The following is a 22,282-nucleotide window of genomic DNA, read 5'->3' on the forward strand; positions in this document are numbered from 1 at the left end:
GCGCGAACCCGGGGCAGGTGACATCTCCTCGCGGTCCTCGCTTGAGCGTCCTCGCCCGTCACGGAAAAGGAACTTTTCCCCTTCAGTGTGAGGAGCAGCGGGGACCCCGCGGTGGCCACGGCCCCTGACGACGCGGCCAGAGCGCGGCTGCCTGAGGCGCGCTCCCTGGAGGGACCTCCACGCCGAGGAAGGCGCGGCCGGAGCCGGACGTTCACAGGCGTCTGCAGAGGCTCCGGGGGGCGGGCGGCGCCGCGCGGGGGGACGCGAGCAGCCCTGGACGAATCCAGCGAGCTCCAGGGAGCCGAGGCTCGGGACTGCAAGCCGGGCCGCGGCGGGGGGCGGCGGGGGGCGGCGGGGGGCGGCGGGGGGCGGCGGGGGGAGACCCAGCCGGGAGCGGGCGGGCCCTGGTTTCCGTTTCTTCCGGGCGTTGGTCCTGCGGAGAAAGGTCTGCAGGGGGCGCCGCGAGCCCCAGGGAGGCGAGGACGCTGGCCCGGGCTGGGGTGGCGGCAGGAGTGATGCGGGGGCAGATGAGGAAAGGGATGCAGGGGCGGAGAGAGGAAGGGAGTAAATTCCAGGGGGTTGGCTGGAGCAGCTTACTGGCAGCTATTCTATTTTTCTCATCTCTGAAATGGAGACAAAAGTACCCATCTCTTTGGTCCCTGGGAGGGTGCAGTGGAAGAGTCCGCTTAGCACAGCGCCGGGCACACAGTGGGCCCTCAACAAACTGCACTTTCCTTCCTTGCTGACGCAGGTGCGGCTCTCCAGCGGGCCCTGGAAGGTGCCCCCGGCCGGCTCAGGGAGGGAAGATCCTCTCTGAGTCTGACATAGAGCCTGAGAGCCCCTGGCTCGGCGCCCACCCATCCTCCCCATCTCCCATCCCCTCCCATCCCCCCTCCCTCCCCCCCACCGGCCAGCACCTTCAGGAGGACTTACCCCTCTCCCGGCTGGGCTCGGCTTGGGCACCTCCTTTATGTAAAGATTTTCTGTCTTCCCGGCTGGTCAAAGTGCGCCTTACATCTTATCTGAGGACACAGGGGTTGAGCAATAGAGGAAAGAAATGAAAAGTGGCTCACAGAAAGGAACCCCCTTCCCCAAATCAGGATCACCAGGGACCATGGGCCTCCACCAGCCCGTTGCTCACCCCAGGCCCCTCTCAACTCTCAGTGTCAGGCTGTTCTATCTAAATCCCGGGCGTGGGTAAAGAGGGACTGGTGTGCTGGCTTGGAATGAAAGAAACAGATTCAAGTCTTGGCAAGACTGGAGCAGAAACATTCTATAATGTGCGGGGTCCAGGGAAGAGTAGGGCTCTGTGATATTCCCTGTCCAGGGAGAGTTAGGCTTTCCAGGGTCTTGAGGGGTGGAGGTTGGGGGGGGGGGTGAGGCCCTGGAAGGCCAAGCCAAGGAGGAAGGACAGGGCATGCTTGGAGCCATCCCCCTTGGGAGTCTCTCTCAGTGAGAACTGGGATGGCTGGGCCTCACCTCCTGCCTCAGGTGCAACCTGCCGCTGCAGGCCCCACTCTGGGAGTGACTTTTTTATGTTCTGAGAAGAAGGGATCTACAGGCCCTTGCCTGTGATGTGGGTGTATTATGTGTTTGTTCATTTAAGAAAAATATTATCCAAGCAGTCTCATAATGTTCATTGCATAGGTTTGGTCCTTGAGGGAAACAACCCCTCCTCCGACCCCAACCCTAGCTGTGAGTGACCCGTTTTCTTCCTTGCACCAAGGGCAGACGGTGTGGGGGGTGCTGTGCAGCTGTGGGAACCCTGGTTGCTGGTCCCGGCTCCTTCCCTGAACAGAGATAATCATGTTTGGAAATCACGCATGAGCATATTGCGCCCCACTCTGTGCCAGTCCTGTGGTGGGCAGAGGAGGGGCATTACATGGACTTTGGAAAGGATGGAGGTGAGGGACAGGAGCCCCCAAAGCACCCCTGGGAGGACCCTAAAGATGGTGGGTGTCTGCTAGGGAGAGTCCTCAGGTTGGGGGACATGGATATGCTTATGCTCACAGGAGCCTCAGCACCCCACAGAGGCAAGCAGGTTTAAAGACCCCGTTTCAGATGGGAAAACAGATTCTGAGAGGTAAATGCCTTGTCTGAGATCACAGAGCTGGCCCTGGGGCTCCTGAGTTAGGATCCAAAGGAGAGCCTGTCTCCTTATCACTCCCACCTGAAGCCTTCAGGGTAGGACACTGGGGAAGAGCTGAGCCTCACTACAGAAGGCGGACTGCTGCAGAATGGTCAGGGAGCATGAGGTTTCCCTTGTGCCATATAGATTTTCTCCATCTCTGGGTGCACTGACATCAGCTAATAGGTGTGCTGGAAACCCAACAAAATAGGTTGCCTTTCTTAAAACAGCATCTGCTACTCTGATTCAATTTCTGTCAAGATCCAAATTTGGGGTTAGGTCATAATTTTCAGATGCCTTATGGCAGTGGCAGTATTCAGTTCCTGGAATCACTGGCCTCTGAAGGATCTCCCCAAAGCTCCACATTTTAGCAGAACAAACAAGATCTTCTGTGTTAGGAGTGGGGTGGAAGCATGTGTCCCTGAAGCCCTACCAATCTGAGGGTGCATTTGTTGTTGCTTATCCTGAAAGTCAAAGGCAGGTGGGAGATAATCCCTTCCAGATGTCCAGTGGGCTCCCAGCACCCCTCCCCCCAAGGGTTCTGTGCTCAGTTCTGCTGATTCTCCTTGAGACAGCAGCTTCCCTGGTGAACAAGCCCAAGCTTGGGCTGCACATAGCTCAGTGGTGACTCATGGTTCTAGAACAGCATGAGGTCAGAAGGTTTATGCTGAGGAGATGGGGGCATTCCACCTCTGGGTACCATACCAGCTTCCATACCTACAGAATTTTCTCTGGGCAATTCCTCCCCTCTCTCTGTGGGTGCAAAATCCTGAGGCTGGTGGTACAGATCTTAGGAGCAGGGGTTTAGAAGGCTCTGGAGGAAGGGCTTGGAGTCAGCCTTGTCCACCGCTGTCCTCAGAGGGCTGCCTGTTTGGCCACCTGCCCCCACTGTCTCCTGGGCACCCATCTGCATGGCTCAGGACCCAAGACACTTTTTTCTTACTCTAGGCAATCGTTTTATTCTCAATTGACAAAGTATTTTCAAATACTATTTGTCCCCTTCACATTTTAAAATTGTTATCTAAAATATTTCATCTTAAATGTAAGAATTATTTCTGGCCATAGATACTGATATTTTATACTCTTACACCAGTCATTTAAATGTATCAGGTGGAATCCAGATTTCAGAGCAGTTTAATAAGTATAATCATCCACAAAAATATACAAATTTTATTTTAACAGTTGGAAGCTTTTAAATTTCATTTTTTTTCTTCTTAGTACTCATGTTTTCATTCTGCATTTCTCATAGAATGATATCCTACCATATTTTATGCTTATTGATCATTCTCATCTGCAGCAAAAATAAATATTAACTGACATTAATTTAAAAAAATTATTTCCTGTGGTCACAGGGCTCTAAAAGTTAAATTTCTTCTGGATTTAATTATCATTACAATATTTTTAGTCCACAATTGATTTAAAAAACATTATTTAAAATAAAATTTTATATTAAAGTATTTTGAATATTAATATTGAACATAAAAAGTAAAATTTTATTGGAAAGACTTTTTTTTTTTTAAGATTTATTTATTTATACAAGCACTGGGTACAGTAAGAAGCGCGGGAGGTCAAGAGAATTCACCAGAGTCAGAGCGGGGACCAGAGCAGGCAGAAGGACCAAAGTACACTGCTGAGGGGAGCAGCAGGTGAGCAGCAGGCGGCAGGAGAGATCTGCGCCCCATGTGGGACCCTCCTACGGTGGCCGGGGAGCAGCTGGGGATTGAACCTGCAGCCGGGGATTGAACCTGCAGCCGGGGATTGAACCTGCAGCCGGGGATTGAACCTGCGCTGCAGAGGCCGAGGGCAGCCTCGCAACCCAGTGCTCAACCACTGCGCCACCGGGGAGGCCCGGAAAGATATTTCTTAATGTTGTTGATGAAACGGAATTTTTCCAAAAAATTATATCAGTGGATGAATATTATTTACTGCTAGAATGAGACTGACCTCAACATTAATTCTCTTCCCATTTTTCATTTTTATAAATAAGCTCTGAGAAATCTAATTTGCATAAATCAGATGAGAAAGAAAAAATTTCATTATAGGAATGTCAGCCAATTTTTTGCACTGAGTTATATGATAAAAACCATATAATGATCTATCATCAAAAAAATCATTTTCAATGCTCTATTAGCTCACAACTTATTTAAATAGGTCTTCCTTCAATCTTGTAGAAAGCAAAGAGTTAGAAACCACTCAACTTATAAAGAATTTGTTATCCAGTCATAAGAGTGATTCAGGTTCTCAGCTTCTGGGATTATTCCAGCAAAGCTTTGTGAAGATTTGCCAAATGAGTATTAATTATATCTGCTATTTTTTCACTTAGAGTTACCTTGTTTAAATTGATGTACTCAGCAAATATTTGGAAAGTACAAATGTTTAAATATATTTGGTTAAGACAATTTGGGGGGATCAAATCCACTTACTTTATCTAGTGCTTTAAATATATTTTCATAAACATCTTGGAGCTGCAGACTTAACTCATTTATGAAGTCAACTGTGGTATTCTTGCTGGCAAAGCCAGCCTATGTTGTTAAACTAATCAACCTCATGAAATTACTTTGTCAGAAAGGTTTTCTCATTTTTCAATTCGAATAATCATGTTAATAGGTGTCCTTGTGGCAACTCTCTATATAGGTAGACATGGATCCTCTTCTTTTGGAAGAATTACGATACAAATTTTTCACTATTTCTCACTGATGCTTTTTGCTTTATTCTCATGGTACAACCCATCACACATGATGCGTTTTTTGACAATAGAGGATGGGAGAGTTCAGCACATTTGAAAATTATCTGGAGTTTTCCTTTCCTTTGCACTCACAGTTCTTATACTCCAAGTCAAGCAATACAGCAAGACTGCAGCTGAATGATAGGATGCCTTTCTTTTGTATACTGGGGGAAAGAGCTTGGAAGGGGAGGCATGAATGTAGAATGGCATGACTCTTCAATTAGAGCAGATCAGTTTTAGGAAAATACATGAAATGTGTATGGAAATGAAAATGAATAGGAAAAATGGAAAAAATGAAATAGAAATGGGAAAAAATGGAAATGAAATGAATTGGGAAAAGTGAATCATTAAATTTACTCATGCCTGTGTGACCCCGCTAAAGTGTGTGAACCACCAGGACACAAATTTCCTTAGTTTGGAGATCACATGCTCTCTGTGAACCTCCACGGGTTCCTCGGAGCTACCACCCAAAGGTCGCTTCTGTGGCTTTTTCTGAGTAGCTGAGCCCAATTAGAAATTTGCCATGAGAATCATAGGAAACAATTGGAATGTCCTACACAGGAAGGCTCCAGATAGTGAGGCATTTGCCTGGAGGAGGTTTATGGAAAAGGCTCCCAGCAGGTCTCCAGCAGTGGGTGTGTCTAGAAAAGGCTGGTTGGGCATCTGGTGAGCAGCAAGAGACTTCATGGTGCCTTCAGAAGCTTAGAGATCACTGTTGTCCAGGCCAGATCTTCTACCTTGTGGGTGTGAAACCTCAGTTTGTTAGCATAGGGAGAATGGGAGTGCAATTGACATAACTGAGTCATAAAATCCAGGTGTCAATATGCTGATTTACAAGGAGCCATCATTGGCATGAGAACTGACCTTAATCATTTATAGGTAGATCTACATGGAAAACCAAATGGTAAGCCAGGACTGAGGACAAGATGGGATGATTGTGATTAACTCAGTAGTTAATCTTCAGTCTGGCTGAGATAGCAAGATATACCCATTTCCACAGCAGGGACTTAAAGGCCAGATATGGTATAGTAAAAAACATATTTTGTCTTTGGTTCCTGGCACAGAGCTCTTAAAATTCTTGGTATTTCTTGAGAGAGAGGAGTGTCTTTTGTTATGACATGCCTCCTGGTAGGGAATGGGGGGCTAAAGAGCTTCAGGATTGGGGCTGGCCACCAGAGGAACCAACCAGGTGCTTTGAGGGTTGGAACTTTTAGCCTCAACTCCTGAGGTCTGTGGAGGGAAGAGGAAATGGAGATTGAATTCAATCAGTAGGTGGGTAATTTAATCAATTATGTATTCTAATGAACTCCTATATAAATTCCCTGAAACAATAAGGTTTAGGGGGCTATACAGTCAGTGAACACACTGATGTGCTAGGAGGGTGGTCTGCCAGAAAATGCCTGGTTGCTCTGTGACCCTGTCCACCCATTCTAATACCCTGCCTTCCACTGTACTCTTGCTGAGTTGGAGCCTTCATAATAAAACTGTAATCATACATATAGTACTTTCTTGACTTTTGCATCATTTTAGCAAATTATCAAACCTGAGGTAGATTTAAGAGAATTCCAAGTTTGTAGCCAAGACAGACAGATGTGTGGGCATCGCAGAGACCCAGAAGTTATGGCTGGCATTTTAAGTGAAAGGAGTCTTACTGAAACTGGGTGAAACCGAGGGGTGCTCAGGGACCCCAAACTGTTAAGGGAAAACCCCCATTTTGCCTCTTTTAAAAAGGTCCAGCCACCCACAGGCACAAACGAAAGTGATCACTCTAGTGTGCTCAAAGATCTTTAACTGGGGAGAGGTTCCCAGGGAAAAGAGGGGTAGGGGAGAGGCTGCCAGTCAAACTCTGAAATCGACCCTCCCCAAACAGGCAAATGCCTCCTTGATCCCAGAGGTGAGCAGCCAGAAGAATGAGTTTTCTCCTGGCTGGGAAAAACAAGCACTAGGTTGGGTAGGACTCAGGATGCTGGGAGAGGAGAAACCTGAAATTCACACCATGCCTTCAAAGCTGGAGAATCCACCAGGTCAAGACGACAGCTGCCATTGTCTTTGAAGAGCCCACCTGTCCACATGGCTTCAGTCCTTCCCCAAGTTCAACCTCCAAATAACTCCTCATTCCTTTCTAGCAGCCTCCTTTCAGGAAGTCCAGTTCATGGACATGCTGGGAGTTGTCCTCCATGCCATCTGAGATGTCAATGGCATGAACATGGGGCCAGGGAAAATGGCACCCATTCCTGTGTCACAGTGAAATCCTTAATTTCTAAACCCTATTGTTCTGATTATTACCCAAGAGGAGCTAAACCCTTTTGTGGGGAAGCCTGCATTCACTGGCCATAATAAGTTGTGTGGACCAGGAAGACGTGAGGGAGACACAGTCAGAAATCTTGGAGGCCAATGACTGACACTTAAAAAAAAAAAAAGAACAAGTAAAGTTGATTAAATTATAAGAAGACGATTTCTTAAAATAAGGAAAATTGTTCCCTTCATTCATTCATATCTTTTCAATATTTCTTCTCAGTGTTTTTCAACCACAAAATAAGGCATTACTTTATCTTTAGGATCTATAGTTTTCCTCTAAAAATAATAAAATTTGCCTTTCATAGTCCTCTGATGACTCAATTTCCTTTTCTTCTCAGATATTCTCCTGGAAGAAAATATAGCATGGTTATAATTTATAAGCAGTAAATTACTGTTCATGAATGAATGATATCATTCATTCCACAAATGCTGGTGACAGCTACCATTTGCTAGGCACCATGCTAGAAACAAGAGATATAAGGATGGCCAGATAGTTCTGACCCAGTTATGCTTTCAGAGTCTAGGTGGAGAGACAGATCAATTATGCTCCTAGAATCTTTCATAATAAAACAATTCTAACTAGTCATAATTCCTCATTTTCCAAATTTTCTGTAATGATCAGGTGTAATTTTTGAGAGAAGGTAATTAAAACAAGGAAATGGAAGTAAATAATGAGACAAGTAATTAGCTCCTGAGTAGTTATCAGCATGCTTCATCCTCATAAGCATCCAACCACTTCCAAGACGCCTATCCCTTCTCAAAGCAGTGGGAATTTTGGAATGATGTCACCTCTGTCCTTCTAACTAGTAACATTATTTGAAGTCTTCTGTGTCCTAGCAAGACTCCCAAACTTTAGTGCCAGTCACAGAACCTACATTAAAGTGGCCTGGCCAACTTCTCTGGTTCTCTCCACAGGAGATATGGAGAATTAGCCCTGAGTGCTAGCTGCCAGCAGTCTGGGCTGTTGACAATCTAATTGTCTATTTCCCCAGCCTTACTTCTGGAACTTTAACTAGATAATTAGAGACAATCTACATGTCTCTGTTCTGCCTTCTGAATGCCCTACCTTATTGAAATGGAATCTCTTTCAAATTCTTCTCAAAAAGATGGTTTTAATTGTCAACATAAGGAGTTCATCCTGAGTTGTGTCCTGCACTGACTCAGTCCAGTTTATTCTAGAGCACCTCACTGCCAACTGTGTTGCATGGTTTGTGATAATCCATACCAGGGAACTGTGACAACTGGGAAGGTCTGTAAATGTATCCATTTGTGTGTGCTTGTACTGTTGCTATGATGGTACTTCATGGAACAAACCCAATCTTCTTAGGAGAGATTAGTAATGAGTTATAGCCTTGTGCCAGTCCCTGGAATCCATTTTCCTCTGGCTTAGCTGCACTCCATCCTTCCAGTGGTTGTGTAAGTAACCCTACTGTCCTTCTCCAGAACTCCCCTTTCTGCCCTTGTTGCTTTGAATTGGGTCTTTGTGGCTTTCAGTGAGAAGACTTGACTACCATAAAGAATGAAGACAGGCACCAGGAGACAAACTTACCCAACTTCTCTGTGGCTTCCACACAGACACTAGGATACATCCCCTCAGTATAAGTTGCTACCAGAAGATACAGATTGGTCTTCACAACAATCACACCAGTGTTCTCCTGGATAAGAACAAAACAGAGTGCCCTTCTCATGTTCTAATACAGGACTGGCAGTTATGATGCAGTCTCATAGTCTACTTAATTTTCTGACTTCCATATATTTATATATTTGTTTTTGGACACTACCCTTTTTATTTGTTTTTGGACTCTACCCTTTTTACTCATGTTCCCTCAGAAAGTTTTGAATTGTTGTTAACAACACCCTGTGTATTTCCCAAACGTTACCTGAACGATTGTAATACATTCCCTATTTGAATGTAAACAATGGATGTGATGCAATTTAGTAATGGAGTTTAGTGTGAACACATTTGTGAATCCGATCGCTCTAGGCTGGAAACCCAACACCTCCATATCTGCTGAATGACTATGGAAGAGTTATTTCACCTTGTAAGCCTCAGTGTCCTCATCTGTAAAATGAGGCTACTTATTTATGATGGGGATGGAGTATGTCTTGCCCATAATTTAGGGTATCCAGTAAATGTGAATTTGAACTCTTTATTAATTTCTTATAAGCCACAAAAAGAGATCTTTTGGAGGAGGAGAACACAGACTATGGAGGATGAATGTAGTGGAGAGAAACAGCTCAGGCAAGGTTCAGTTGATAGCTTTGATAATGAAAGATTTTCAAAACCAGACCCTATGCCTTCCTGCTGCTGACTATCTCTAACACTGCACAAATGGCCTCAGCTTGTTTTATAGATAGTTCAGGAAGGGCACAGATTGGAGTCAAATTCTTATAGTTTTAACCAGCTCGCTTCAAATCTTGAACACTTACATTCTTAGCATAAAGAGAATAATCATCTGCTCGGACACATTTGTAATCCTGTTCCTTGAAATACAACCCTTGTCTTCGGGCTTGCAAAGGGTTCTTGGCAAATCCATTCACAAGCGTCCGGACATCACCGGGCATTACCTAAGGAGATTGAATAGACTAGGAGTTGGCAAATTAAGGCAGGCAGTCACATTTGCCTGTTTTTGTAGACCTGCAAATTAAGAATAGTTTCTATATTTTTAAGTGGGGGGAAATAATATTTTGTGAAATGTGAAAATTATATGAAATCCAAATTTGTGTCCACAAATAAAGTTTTATTGGGATAAGTCACAACCCTTCTTTTATGTGTTGTGAAATGGCTGCTCTCCCATCACAACAGCAGAGTAGTTGTGACAGGCATCATATGATCCAGAAACCGAAAATATCGACAGAAAGAGTTCAGTTAAAACTCTTAGGCCCAAACTCGCTTATTCTTACATTAAATCCAGGTGATGCTACACATAGGGACCGCTCGTGGAGTTTGATGAGGGCTGCATTGTCCACATGCTTTGTCCCCAGGAGGGTATCTAACAGCAAATTCTGCAAGTGACTCATGTTCCCTCAGATCTGAAAAAGGGAACCACAGTTGAAATGACTTGCTGTGGCCAGCCTTTGAAAGGTCTCAATACAATTGTCCCTAGGATACTCTGGACATCCCCTGCATACTTTGAAAAGATGAAGAATAAAAATGGTGGTCACTCCTCCAGTGTCCACCAATACTCAAAGAGAAAAACAGAATCATAGAAAATCACAGTCTACACCAAGCAGGTTATACAGAGAATATGGAAACACAGACTCATAATTGTCAGTCATTGGTGTGAGCATCAACCGCGGTTAAAAAACAAAATTAAAAAGCGCTGCTGGGACTGGAAAACCACCAAGCCGACCGGCATCAACCCAACTGTGGACACCGACGTATCAACTGCCCAATTTCGTCCAAAGGCACTAAAAACACCTTTCAAGACACTTAAAACCACATTTTCCCCACAAGTACTCGACTTCTAGGGTTGTGCTCATCGGGGCCACCTCCACAAGCTCCTTCCTCGGGGCGGCGCGCGGACACCCCTTTCCCGCCATTTTGGCTTGGCCCACGGGGCGTTCGGGCCCCGCGGCGGGACTGCGGGCGAGGGACGGGGTTAACGCCCCGTCCTGATGGCTGGAGGGACGCGCAGGCGGCTCACGGGGCTTGGGGCAGCAGCGAGGCCCAGACCCGACGGAGGCCCCGAGACCCCCACAGGGGCCCCGACTCCGGCTAGGGACCGCGAGCGCCGGCCGCCCGTCCACGGGCGAGGAGGGCGGGGCGGAAGGCGGACGCGCCCGGCTATTGGCCGCGACGACTGCCCGTCACCGAAAGGCAGGCCGCGGCTCCTCGACCGGCCAACCGGCGCCGCCTCTGTGTCCTTCCCCGCCGGCCGAGGCCGCGGCACTGGCGGCGCTGGGTTCAGGGGCCCGGCGGGCGCGGCCCCGCGAACTCGGGGTCCCCCGCCTGCCCCCGCGCGCGGACTCGTTTTCGTCCGCCGCGGCGGAGGCGCCGTAGGGGCTGAGGCCGAAGACACTGGACGCGAACGCGCTCGCGTTCCGAGGGCCCCGCCGGCCGCGGGCGCTGTCGGGGGCCGCGGGAGCTGAGGTGCCCGCGCGGCCTGCACTCCGCCGCCTGCCCGCGCGCGCCGCGCGCCCCTCCGGGGGCGGGGGGCTGGGGCGCGGGGGCTGAGAGCGGACAGCGGGTGCCAGCCCTGAGGTGGCTCCTCGCTCAGCCCCGGCCCTTGGGGAGGGCTGTGGGCCGCCCCGAGCGGGGGAACTGGCGCGTTTTGCCCGAAAGCCCCTCCCTGGCTGCACCCCGCCCCTCCCTGGCTGCACCCCGCCCTTTCTGGCTGCGCCCCGCCCCTCCCTGGCTGCACCCCGCCCTCCCAGGCTGCACCCCTCCCTCCCTGGCTGCGCCCCGCCCCTCCCTGGCTGCGCCCCGCCCCTCCCTGGCTGCACCCCGCCCTTTCTGGCTGCGCCCCGCCCCTCCCTGGCTGCACCCCGCCCTCCCTGGCTCTACCCCGCCCTCCCTGGCTGCGCCCCGCCCCTCCCTGGCTGCACCCCGCCCTCCCTGGCTGCACCCCGCCCTCCCTGGCTGCACCCCGCCCCTCGCGCGCGCAGGTCTGGAAACCGCAAACCCAGCGCCTCCAGACAGGCTGATCATTGTCGCGCCCCTCGGCGGGCCTGTATCGTGGGCGGTCGTGCAAGTCCTGGGGCGAGGGGGGTGCGGAGGGGGCCGCCCCCCTTGGGCGGGCTCTGAAGGCAGCAGCAAAGCCTGTGCCGGGGGCCTGCTGCTAGGGGAAGCCTGCGTGGCTGGTGTTCTGGGTCGGAACCGCGCCTGTTCATGGTTACAAACCATGATCATTGATTAAACAGAAAGGAAAATAAGATTATTGTGAGGTTTCCTTACTAAGAAAGCTAATTTTTTAGTTTTTCTAGGGACTCTGTTATCTGTGACTACAATGGAAAACTTAGACAGTGATGATCTGGTAACTGACAAACTGCTCAAGCCCAAAAGCTCAAAAGAATGGTTGGAGCCACAGCCAGTTTCTTTTATGGAGGTATAATAATTTGGCATTTTCAATTTTCTACTTGCATTGAGAAATGGCTTCTGCTAAGTATCTTTTTCTATGTGGTCTATTTTATTCTGGTCTTTATTGTGTCCTCCTTTCTCCTTTGTGTTTGCACTCCATTTTCTGTCTTCTTAAGCTCAGTGCTAACATTAGCTTTTCTAATATAACAAAATCAAGTTTCTCAAGTACTGCTTTAGTTGCACCAGCTTTATGCAGGTATGCCTCAGATACAATAAAATGCGTGCATTTAAAGTGTACAGTTTGATAAATTTTAACTTGTAGTCACACATGAAATCACCATAACCAAGATAGTGAATATTCAATACTTGGATTTTCCTCGTGTGTCCCATTGTAATTCCTCCCTCTGCCTGCCCACCCCCCATTTGGTTTCTAGTACTATAATTAATTTTGCGTTCAAAATTTTGTATACAAATGTAATCTCACAGCATGTATTATTTTTGTCTGGCTTCTTTCACTCAGCATAATTATTGTGCTATTCTTTCATGGTGTTGCCTGTATCCATACTTCCTTCCTTTTCTTCCCTAAATGTTCTATACCCCAGTTTGTCCATCCTGTTGATGAACATTTGGATTGTTTTCAATTTTTAGCTATTAAAATAAAGCTGTTAGGAACATTCGCTCACAATTCTTTGTGCGGACATATGTTTCCATTTCTCTAGTTCCCATTCTAATTGTAGAATGGGTGGGTCATTATGGTATATGAATTTAACTTTTGATGAAACTGCCAAAGTGATTATGTTATTTTACATTTCTACTAGCAGTATTTGAGAGTTTCAGTTATTTCCCTCCCATACCAGCCAATTTTTTGGGTGTTTGTGCCCAGTCCTTAAATCTGAGATATCGTAACAGATTTATAGTGGCATCTCATTGTGGTTTTAAGTTGTATTTCCCGAATGACAAGTGATGTTGAACATCTTTTGTCTTTCATTTTATTTAATTTATCTTTCGTGGTGAAGTATTTGTTCAAATATTTTGTCTGTATTTTAGTTGGGATGTTTGTTATCATTGAGCTTTTATTTTATTTATTTTTTTTTTTAAATAGAGGCATGTTTTATTTATTTATTTGTTTGTTTGTTTGTTTATACATGCACTGGGTACAGTCAGAAGCGCGGGAGGGTGAGAGAATTCACCAGAGCCAGAGCGGGGAGCAGAGCAGGCAGAAGGACCGAAGTACACTGCTGAGGGGAGCAGCGGGCGGCAGGAGAGGTCTGCGCGCCATGTGGGACCCTCCTCTGGTGGCCGGGGAGCAGCCGGGGATCGAACCTGCGTCGCAGAGGCCGCGGGCAGCTTCGCAACCCAGCGCTCAACCGCTGCGCCAACGGGGAGGCCCGAGCTTTTATTATTGAGATACAATACTCATACCATAAAATTCACTGAAGTGTACAATTCAGTGTTTTTTGGTATATGCACAGGGTTGTGCATTTATCACTACTATCTAATTCCAAAATACTCATTACCTCTGAAAGAAATCCCATACTCTTTTGCAGTCACGCCCCGATTTCCTTAATTCCCTGTGGTAACCACTAATCTACTTTCTCTCAGATTTGTCTATTCTGGACAATTTACACAAATAAAATCATAAAATATGCAGGTTTTAATGACCGACTTCTCTCACTTAGCATAATTTTTTTAAGGTTCATCTATGTAGTAGCAGATATCAGTACTTCATTCCTTTTTATGACCAAATAATACTCCGTTATCTGGAGGTGGCACATTTTCTCTTTTCATCAATGGATGGATTTTTGGGTTGTTTTTAGTTTGAGTTATTTTGAATAATGCTGCTATGAACATTGTATAGAAGTTTTTGTGTGAACATGATTTTTTTCTATTCTTTTTTGGATATGAAACCTAAGAGTAGAGTTAACTGGGTCACATAGGAACTCTAACTTTTTGAGGAGCCACAAACTGTTTACCACAGTGTCTGTACCATTGTGGGGAGGGTACCAGTGTTTCCACTGCTTAGAACTCACTGATTTTCTTGCATCCGTGGGCTTATAGTTCCAACACATTTGGAAAAATTTTAGCCATTATTTCTTCAATTTGTTTTTCTAGCCTACCTTCCTTTTGGGAAATATAATTACATGTATATTAGCCTACTGATACTCTTAATTTTTTTGACTCCCCATCCCATTTTTCATTTTGAACAGCTTCTATTGTTATAAGTTTATTTCTGTAGCATCATATCCACTGACAAGCCTGTCTGGTGTATTTTTTCATCTCAGATATTACAATTTTCATTCCCAGGAGTTTTATTTAGTTGGGTCGTTTTTATATTGTCCCTGTCTCTAAACATTTCATAGCTTGGCCTAATAATTTTATTATCTATCATTTCTGAAGTAGTTTTGATTGATTTTCCTCTTCACCCTTGGTGAAACTGTCCTTCTCTGCATGCCTGGTGATTTTTTATTGGATACCAGATATTCTGAATTTTACCTTGTTGAGATTTCCCATAATTATTATTGAACTTTGTTCTGAGATCTAGTTAAATTACTTCAACACAGTTTGATCCTTTCAGATCTTGCCTGCAAACTTTGTTAGGGAGGATTATAGCAGCAACTGGCGTGTGGCTAATTTTTCTTCCATATTTATTCAAAACCCCTCTGAGTTCTGCAGTCTATGCTTTGCAAACCGTGAGGTTTTTTACTCTGGCTGATACTGAGAGGAATAACTCGCGGGGCCATGTGATCTCTAGGGATTGTTCTTCCTGATTCTTTCAGGTGTTTCTTTGCCCAGAGTTTCCTTGGGTAGTTTACCCTCCATGCATATAGTGTTTAGCATTCAGCAGATGCCCAAAGCTCTTTCTCTGCCTAACATTTCCCTCTTGTACTCTGTCCTGTGAACTCTAGATACCCTAGCCTCCCCAGACTCCCACTCATCCCATTTAAGGGATGCAGCTGGGTTCATCTGTCTTCTGTACCACTCATGACTAAATGAATTCAAATAGAGGACTGATTATATCTATTTTAAACCATAAAGGTAACAAGCATTTTATAGGATGTGAAAAAAAAGATGGAAAGTGTAGGAAAAAAATTAGGTAGGACTTGTCTAGCTACTCTACCTAGTAATTTGACCATGTTGTTACTCAAAATCTCTATTATCTGAGTGGTTGTTTTTGCCTTACTATGAGAGTAGTAGAGAAAAGTTCAAACACTCTCTAAAAAAGTACTTGATGGTATGAGTTGAGGTAGAAAAATTCATGGAGACCTTTCAGGGATGTGTGTGTCACATAAACATTGTGAGTCCAAGTAGCACTAATAATTAAATTGTTTTATGATTTGATTTTCAAATTTTCATTTTGTTGTTTTAGGCATTAGCTAAAGAAGATATTGATGCAGCTTTTCATTCCATATTATATAGAGAAAATTATGCAATTAAGGTAAGAATTGGCTACAGAATGTCTCAAAGCTAATTTTTTTTACTTTGATATAGTATGTCCTCATAAAAAATTTTAGAAAATTCAGAGAATGGAATTTGTGTGTTACTTGTCATTCAGACCAGGTTGTAGACAATTCTGCCTCTTTATGCTTGTCTTTTTTTTTTTTTTCTCAGCGAATATTTTTTATTCCTTATTCTTTGTCATCCCTTCTCTCCCTAGATAACTTGTCACTCCTTAGGACTCATACCAAATGTCTCTCACCTAGGGAATCTTTTTTATTTTTTTTAAATGTAACCCTTTCTCTCATTATAGTGTAATACAGATAATATAAAATTTGCCACTAGTAACTACTTTAAGTGTGCAATTTAGTGACATTAATTTTATTAACTTTTTGTGCAAATTTGACCACTGTCTTTCCAAAACCATTTCATTACCCCGAGTCCCTAGCTTCCAATTTACTTTGTTGATATGTAAGTGGAATCCTATAACATTTGACCTTTTGTATCTGGTTTACTTAGTATATTGCTTTCAATGTTCTTCATTATAGCATATATCAGAACTTTATCCCTTTTTATGGCTGAATAATATTCTGTTGTGTTTATATACCAAATTTTGTTTATATATTCATCTCTTGTTGAACACTTGTGTCGTTTCCACCTTTTGGCTAGTGTGAATAACACTATAATGACTAGTGGTGTACATGTATCTGTTTGAATCCCTGTTTTATAATCTCTAGGGCATATACCTATGAATAAAGTTACTGGTTCATATAATAATCCTGTTTAACTTTCTGAGGAATCACCAAACTGGAAATCTTTTAAAACTCTGCAAAATAGTTTTCCTCTCTTCTGTGTCTTCAGTTACTGTCTATCTCATGTCTTGTGTGTGTGTGTGCGTGTTATTATATTATTCCTTCTCCCTTGTTTTGTAGACATGTGGTCTGTATCCCCAAGGAGAGCAGGGCTGTGTCTCATTCATTTCGTACTCCTTTCCAGTATAGTGTGTGTCAGACAGTAGAAGCCAAATAAATGATTGAATTGATAATGATTTTGTAGGTTATTCCTAGGAATATAAAGACTTTTTAAATTTTAGAATAAGAAAACTTCAGGATAATATATTTGTCTTTTCTATCACTGTTTACTAGGAACTAGATAAGTATTTGAAACATCATGACTTCTTAAATACAAGAAGAAAGGAGATATTATACAAAAGATGGGTTGACCATGTGGCAAATCCTCTCCAGAAGAAAATAATAGAAAAAGTTTGTTCACATAAGAAGATTAAAAATAGGAGAAGAGAAGAATTAGATGGTTTTTTAAAATATGTGAATAAACAGGTACTAAGAGATCGTTTGATACTCTTTTCAGTTGGTTTAAAAATTAAGGGTATATCATCCAAACACCATGCCCCCTTCTTTCAGATATGGCTAATCTAGACTCTGTTATAACAATTACCTTCTCAGATCCAGAGCATTTGGAAAGGATGGAGGAGGAGGCTTTGGTCTGGCTTTCAATGTGTATATTATAACCAGTTTTCTTCTCTTCCCCCTGCCATGTAATTATTAATTTTAAATACCATGTAATTATTAATTTAAAATTTTAAATTAATTTTAAATACCATTTAAAAATTTTTGATGCTAGGTTTAGGCTATATATATGTTTTGTCCGTTTGTTTTTTTCTTTCTTTTTCTTTTAAAGATTTATTTATTTATTTATTTATTCAAGCACTGGGTACAGTCAGAGGCGTGGGAGGGTGAGAGAATTCACCAGAGCCAGAGCGGAGAGTAGAACAGAGTGACGAAGTACTCTGCTGAGGGGAGCAGTGGGCGGCAGGAGATGTCTACACGCCATGTGGGACCCTCCTCCAGTGGCCGGGGGAGCAGCCGGGGATCGAACCTGCGCTGCAGAGGCTGAGGGCAACTTCGCAACCCAGCACTCAACCGCTGCACCACTGGGGAGGCCCGGTTTTTTTCTTTTGGAATTTGATTATTTTCAAAGCTATAAAATAGTTCTGTTCTCCTGGCATTTAAAAGAGATCCTAGATATTTGACTACTAATCCTTAAAAATAATGCCAAATATTTTAATATTCTGACATTTTCAATTAAAAATTTTGTTTTTTGTTTTTTTTTTTTTTTTTTTTTAAGATTTATTTATTTATACATGCACTGGGTACAGTCAGAAGCGTGGGAGGGTGAGAGAATTCACCAGAGCCAGAGCGGGGAGCAGAGCAGGCAGAAGGACCGAAGTACACTGCTGAGGGGAGCAGTGGGCGGCAGGAGAGGTCTGCGCACCATGTGGCACCCTCCTCTGGTGGCCGGGGAGCAGCCGGGAATTGAACTGGCGCTGCAGAGGCTGCGGGCAGCTTCAAAACCCAGCACTCAACCGCTGCGCCACCAGGGAGTACCAATTAAAAATTTTGCATAGTTTAAGTAGCATCCTTCCATTACTTTAACATTTGTTATTTGGATAAATTAAATTTAATTTCAAATTCAGTCTTCCTTTCCCTCTTGCATTGTCACTCATGTTGTTGACTCTTGAGTACTATTATGCTCAAAATTTATTGTGAACCTCCTTTTCTTCTGTGTGGTTTTATTTCCTTCCTATAGGGAACTGCATTTATAGAACATTATGATCCAAAAGAGTATGATCCTTTTTATATGACTAAAGAGGATCCCAGTTTTCTGAAGGTAGGATAGATTTCTTATTTTAATTTTTGTATTATGTGGTTGGTTGTTTTGAGCAGCCCAAATATGTGAATAGATCTTTAGTGATTCTCTAAGAGTACTGTAACATCTTAAGAAGAGTTAACCATTATCATATCTTAGGAAGGAACAAAAAAGGCAAAGGCCAAAGTAAGTTAAATATCTGTAAATTTTGAAAATATTGTTTAATAATTGGATAAGAGGTCAGTTTTAGAAATTTCATAGGTTTTCATAAACTTTTAAATGTACAAAAATAGTACATTTTCATCATAGATAAATGAGAAAAGACTACTCATAATTCCTTTACCCAGAATTAATTCATTAACATTTTCTGAGTATACTTTAAGAGTTCTTTTTGTGTGTATACACACATACCATACATTGGGATTTATAATGTACTTCTTTTCCTGAATAGTTTATGATTTACTTCTTTCTTTGTCAATAAATGTAGACATATAGTTTTACTCATCACATGATATTCAATTCTTAATGGCAGCTGACTTATAACGGGGGCTTAACCAAGTGTTGACTTTTTTTTTTTCATTTTACTTCATCTTCAGTGCTATATATGAAATAATTCACAGTTGAGGCAGGAGAGTCACAGATAGGGTAGATTACTTGTCCAGGGTCACATGATTGGAAATAGCAGAGCATATTTAATCATCTTTCTATACCATCATTTTAAAAAACATATTCCCTGTTTTGAACATCTGGATCTATTTGGATCTATTGCTTATAAATTACATTATGGTGGGCATCCTGTGGCTATTTATTTCTTAAGCTTTCCTTTGGATAACTTGCTAGAAGTGAACTACAGAGTTAAATATTATACATTGTTTTCATTCATATTGCCAAAACATAGCCACAGTGATTTGAAAATACTTTTCAAACAAGAATGAATCATGTTTTTGTTTGTTTGTTTGTTTATTCTTAAAGATTTATTTATTTATTTATACAAGCACTGGGTACAGTCAGAAGCTTGGGAGGGTGAGAGAATTCACCAGAACCAGAGCAGGTAGCAGAACAGACAGACTGACGAAACACACTGCTGAGGGGAGCAGCAGGTGGCAGGAGAGGTCTGCGTGCCATGTGGGACCCCTCACCCAGTGTCCGGGGATCGAACCGGTGCTGGAGAGGCTGCGGGCAGCTTCGCAACCCAGCGCTCAACTGCTGCGCCACCGGGGAGGCCCAAGAATGAATCATGTTTTCTTGGCTGCAGGGCCTTGCTTAAAAAGGTAGTGGTAACACGTCTCTTTGTAATGTGTTAAATATATTTAATGGTTAGGTTATTGGTGTGTAGATAATGTATTCTTGATTCTTCTGGCAGTGGAGCCATACATTCATGCATAGAATAGACTGACAAACACCTGCAACCCAGACCTTAAGGAGCGCTTCTCTTCTAGGTCACCATCCCACCACTTCGTGACCCTTTGAAAAAGGTACAATTTGACAAGGATGATGAAAAAAGAACTCTTCTTCAGTGTGAGAATGGTACTTAGTTCCTAATTGTTATGTGATTTCATATCCAGGAACAATGGGAGCTACATTTAGGGGTGCTAATTTTGTTTAATCTTCTCGCAGGCAAAATATATACAATGAAAGAATTTAAAGAGGTTGAGAAGGCCAGACTGCTTTCCAGATTCCCAAGAATTTCTAATTCAAGGCAATTTATGACTCCGAATGAGTGGCTTAAAGTGCCTAAATGCTACATAGAAAGTGAATTTTGTAAAAGGAGCAGGTAACAGTTAATATAATTAAAAATATTATGGAATCTCATGGAAAACTTTAAGACAGTGATGCAAATTTTGTCCGTTATGATTGTTAAAAATTTCATTTTTCAGTTAGAAATCTACTGTAATTCCTCTCTTCGTTCTCTGTGATACTTTTTTTGGTACTGTCAAGATTTTCTCTTTGTTTTGGTTTCTATTTGCTGAATTATACTCTGTTTAGTTGTGTGTGTGAGGGGGGTTGTTTTCCTTTCCTTTCTGTCTTTCTTAGGGCTTGCTGAGATTTTTATATCTGTGGTTTGATATCTCATTATTTTTTGGGTAAATTTTAGTCTATTTTCACTTCAAATATTATATCCCATTCTTTGTTTTATCCCACTTATATCCCAATTCTTTGTGTTTTCTTCTGAGACGCCAGTGATATATATGTGAGATAATTTCATATTGACCCATCGCTCCCCAGTTCTTGGATACCTGTCCTTTGTATTTCATTTCCCCGCCCTACTTGTATTGCAGTTGGACAGCTTCTACAGACCTATCTTTAAGTTTTCTGAGTTTCTCCTCAGTTGTATCCCTTCTGCTGATCAGCCCATCAAGTGAATTTTTCTTTAGCTTTGTTCCATAAACTGAAGCCCATCTAAGGAATTCTTCATCTCTGATGTAATGATTTTTATTTCTAGCATTTCTATTTGCATTTTCACATAGTTTCATTTCTCCTGAAAATATCCATCTGTTTATACATGTTCACCTTCCCACTAGAAGGTGACATATTAATATGTCTTTGACATATGCATGATAGTTTTAAAAAATTTGCTATGTGATAATCCCAACAATAGGTTCATTTCTGAATCTGGTTCTGTTGATTTACCTCTTGACAGTGGATTCCTTTGTCTTCCTATTATTTGACTTTATTTTTGGGTGTTCTTTTCACCTAATTTGGGAAAACAGAAGTATTTGCTTCTGTTTCTCCCTCTCTGACACGGTCATTACCTGGGGCCCACCTCATCTCCTTCCAAAGGTCTAGGCTCATTGTGGCAATCTTCAGTTTAGTGTCCTCACATTTCAGATGGGACAGGGCTCGTGTCCTGCTAGCCCTGTTATTGCATCTTCCCTGAAATCTATTTCTCCTGTGCTCTGCCCACCACTGCGAGCCCAGCTGCCCACACTTTTGACATTCACCACCCTCGTGTTTGGATTCTCTCTGGGGAAAAGAGTTTTGTAGTTCTGCTTGTCAGTGTCACAATCTCGCTGGCTCCTTATTGCATTAGAGTATAAGCTCTCAGTGGATAGAGAGTACTTTAAACTTTGTCTAGCTGATTCTTGGTTCTCAGTAAACAATCTCCCTCATGGTTTTAGCAACTCTTAATACCCATGAATATACAATAGTATATATACTAGAATATACCAATATTTAGTAGTATTGTGGACAATGTAATTACAGTCAATGTGTAACAATAATTTCTGTAGTATAGCTTTCAAAACACCCTCACACATATTATTTTGTTCAAGGTTAAAAGTGAAAGTGAATTTTAACGAGTGTAGCTTTGATGTGGAACCCTCAGTGAGAGCACCTCATCTTTTGGCATCTCAGGAAGAAGATAAAGCTATTGTTTATGGGTAAGCCCAATAGTTGAGAGCTTTAAACTTACATCATTTTGGATGCTTGCTGTATTTTGCCCTCCTTTTAAATTGCTGGCATCAGGGCTGAGGTGTATCCCAGATTCTCTTATAGCCTCTTACAGCCTGTACTGCTTTGTCTGGGTGAGGTGGCACCTTTCCTTTCAGATGGAAAAAACTACTGGAGCAAAGTAATGTTATTTATTTGGGTTTCTTTTTGTAAGTTCATATAGAACTCAACAATTTCAAATGTAAATAAAGTATTAAATGCTACAACTGAGTTGATAAGAAAATTCTCTCCTGATTCTTCCCTCTAGAAATAAAGGGTCATCTTTTTTGGAAAAAGAACCTCTATGCTATCAGGAGGGAAAGAACCCAAGTCCCAAGGAGGCCAACTCTGAAGGGCACTTTTCTTCCCTGAGCCTCAGCCCGGAGGTGGAAAGGGATGAGGACCAGGATGCGGTGAGAGCCGGGCTAGTCCCATTTTGCAATATACAATGTGGCAACTGCTGATATCAAAATCTGAGCAGCTGGGAATTTTTTTTCTGTACAGCAGGCTTCCAGGAAGAGACGGGTCAGTGCATTCCCCCCCCCCCCTCCCCCCGCTCCCAGAGGTAGGGAGAGAAAGA

At 43.3% G+C, this 22,282-nt stretch overlaps 2 protein-coding genes across 2 annotated transcripts; one reads left to right on the plus strand and one right to left on the minus strand.

Moving 5' to 3' along the window:
* Positions 1–7,468: 7,468 nt before the first annotated feature.
* On the minus strand, positions 7,469–10,172 carry PFN4 (profilin family member 4; the record flags this gene model as incomplete). The annotated part of the gene is made up of 4 exons (XM_084234662.1): positions 7,469–7,497; positions 8,701–8,806; positions 9,582–9,719; positions 10,056–10,172. The coding sequence occupies 4 exons, from the start codon at positions 10,170–10,172 to the stop codon at positions 7,469–7,471; spliced, it is 390 nt and encodes a 129-aa protein (XP_084090788.1).
* Positions 10,173–12,100: 1,928 nt separating this feature from the next.
* FAM228B (family with sequence similarity 228 member B) lies at positions 12,101–22,208 on the plus strand (the record flags this gene model as incomplete). The annotated part of the gene is made up of 8 exons (XM_084235106.1): positions 12,101–12,199; positions 15,539–15,607; positions 16,752–16,943; positions 18,214–18,294; positions 19,713–19,800; positions 19,891–20,047; positions 21,546–21,653; positions 21,971–22,208. The coding sequence occupies 8 exons, from the start codon at positions 12,101–12,103 to the stop codon at positions 22,164–22,166; spliced, it is 990 nt and encodes a 329-aa protein (XP_084091232.1). The 3' UTR covers positions 22,167–22,208.
* Positions 22,209–22,282: the final 74 nt, after the last annotated feature.

This window comes from Talpa europaea (genome assembly GCF_964194135.1).
Source record: "Talpa europaea genome assembly, chromosome: 6".
NCBI classification, from domain to species: Eukaryota; Metazoa; Chordata; class Mammalia; order Eulipotyphla; family Talpidae; genus Talpa; species Talpa europaea.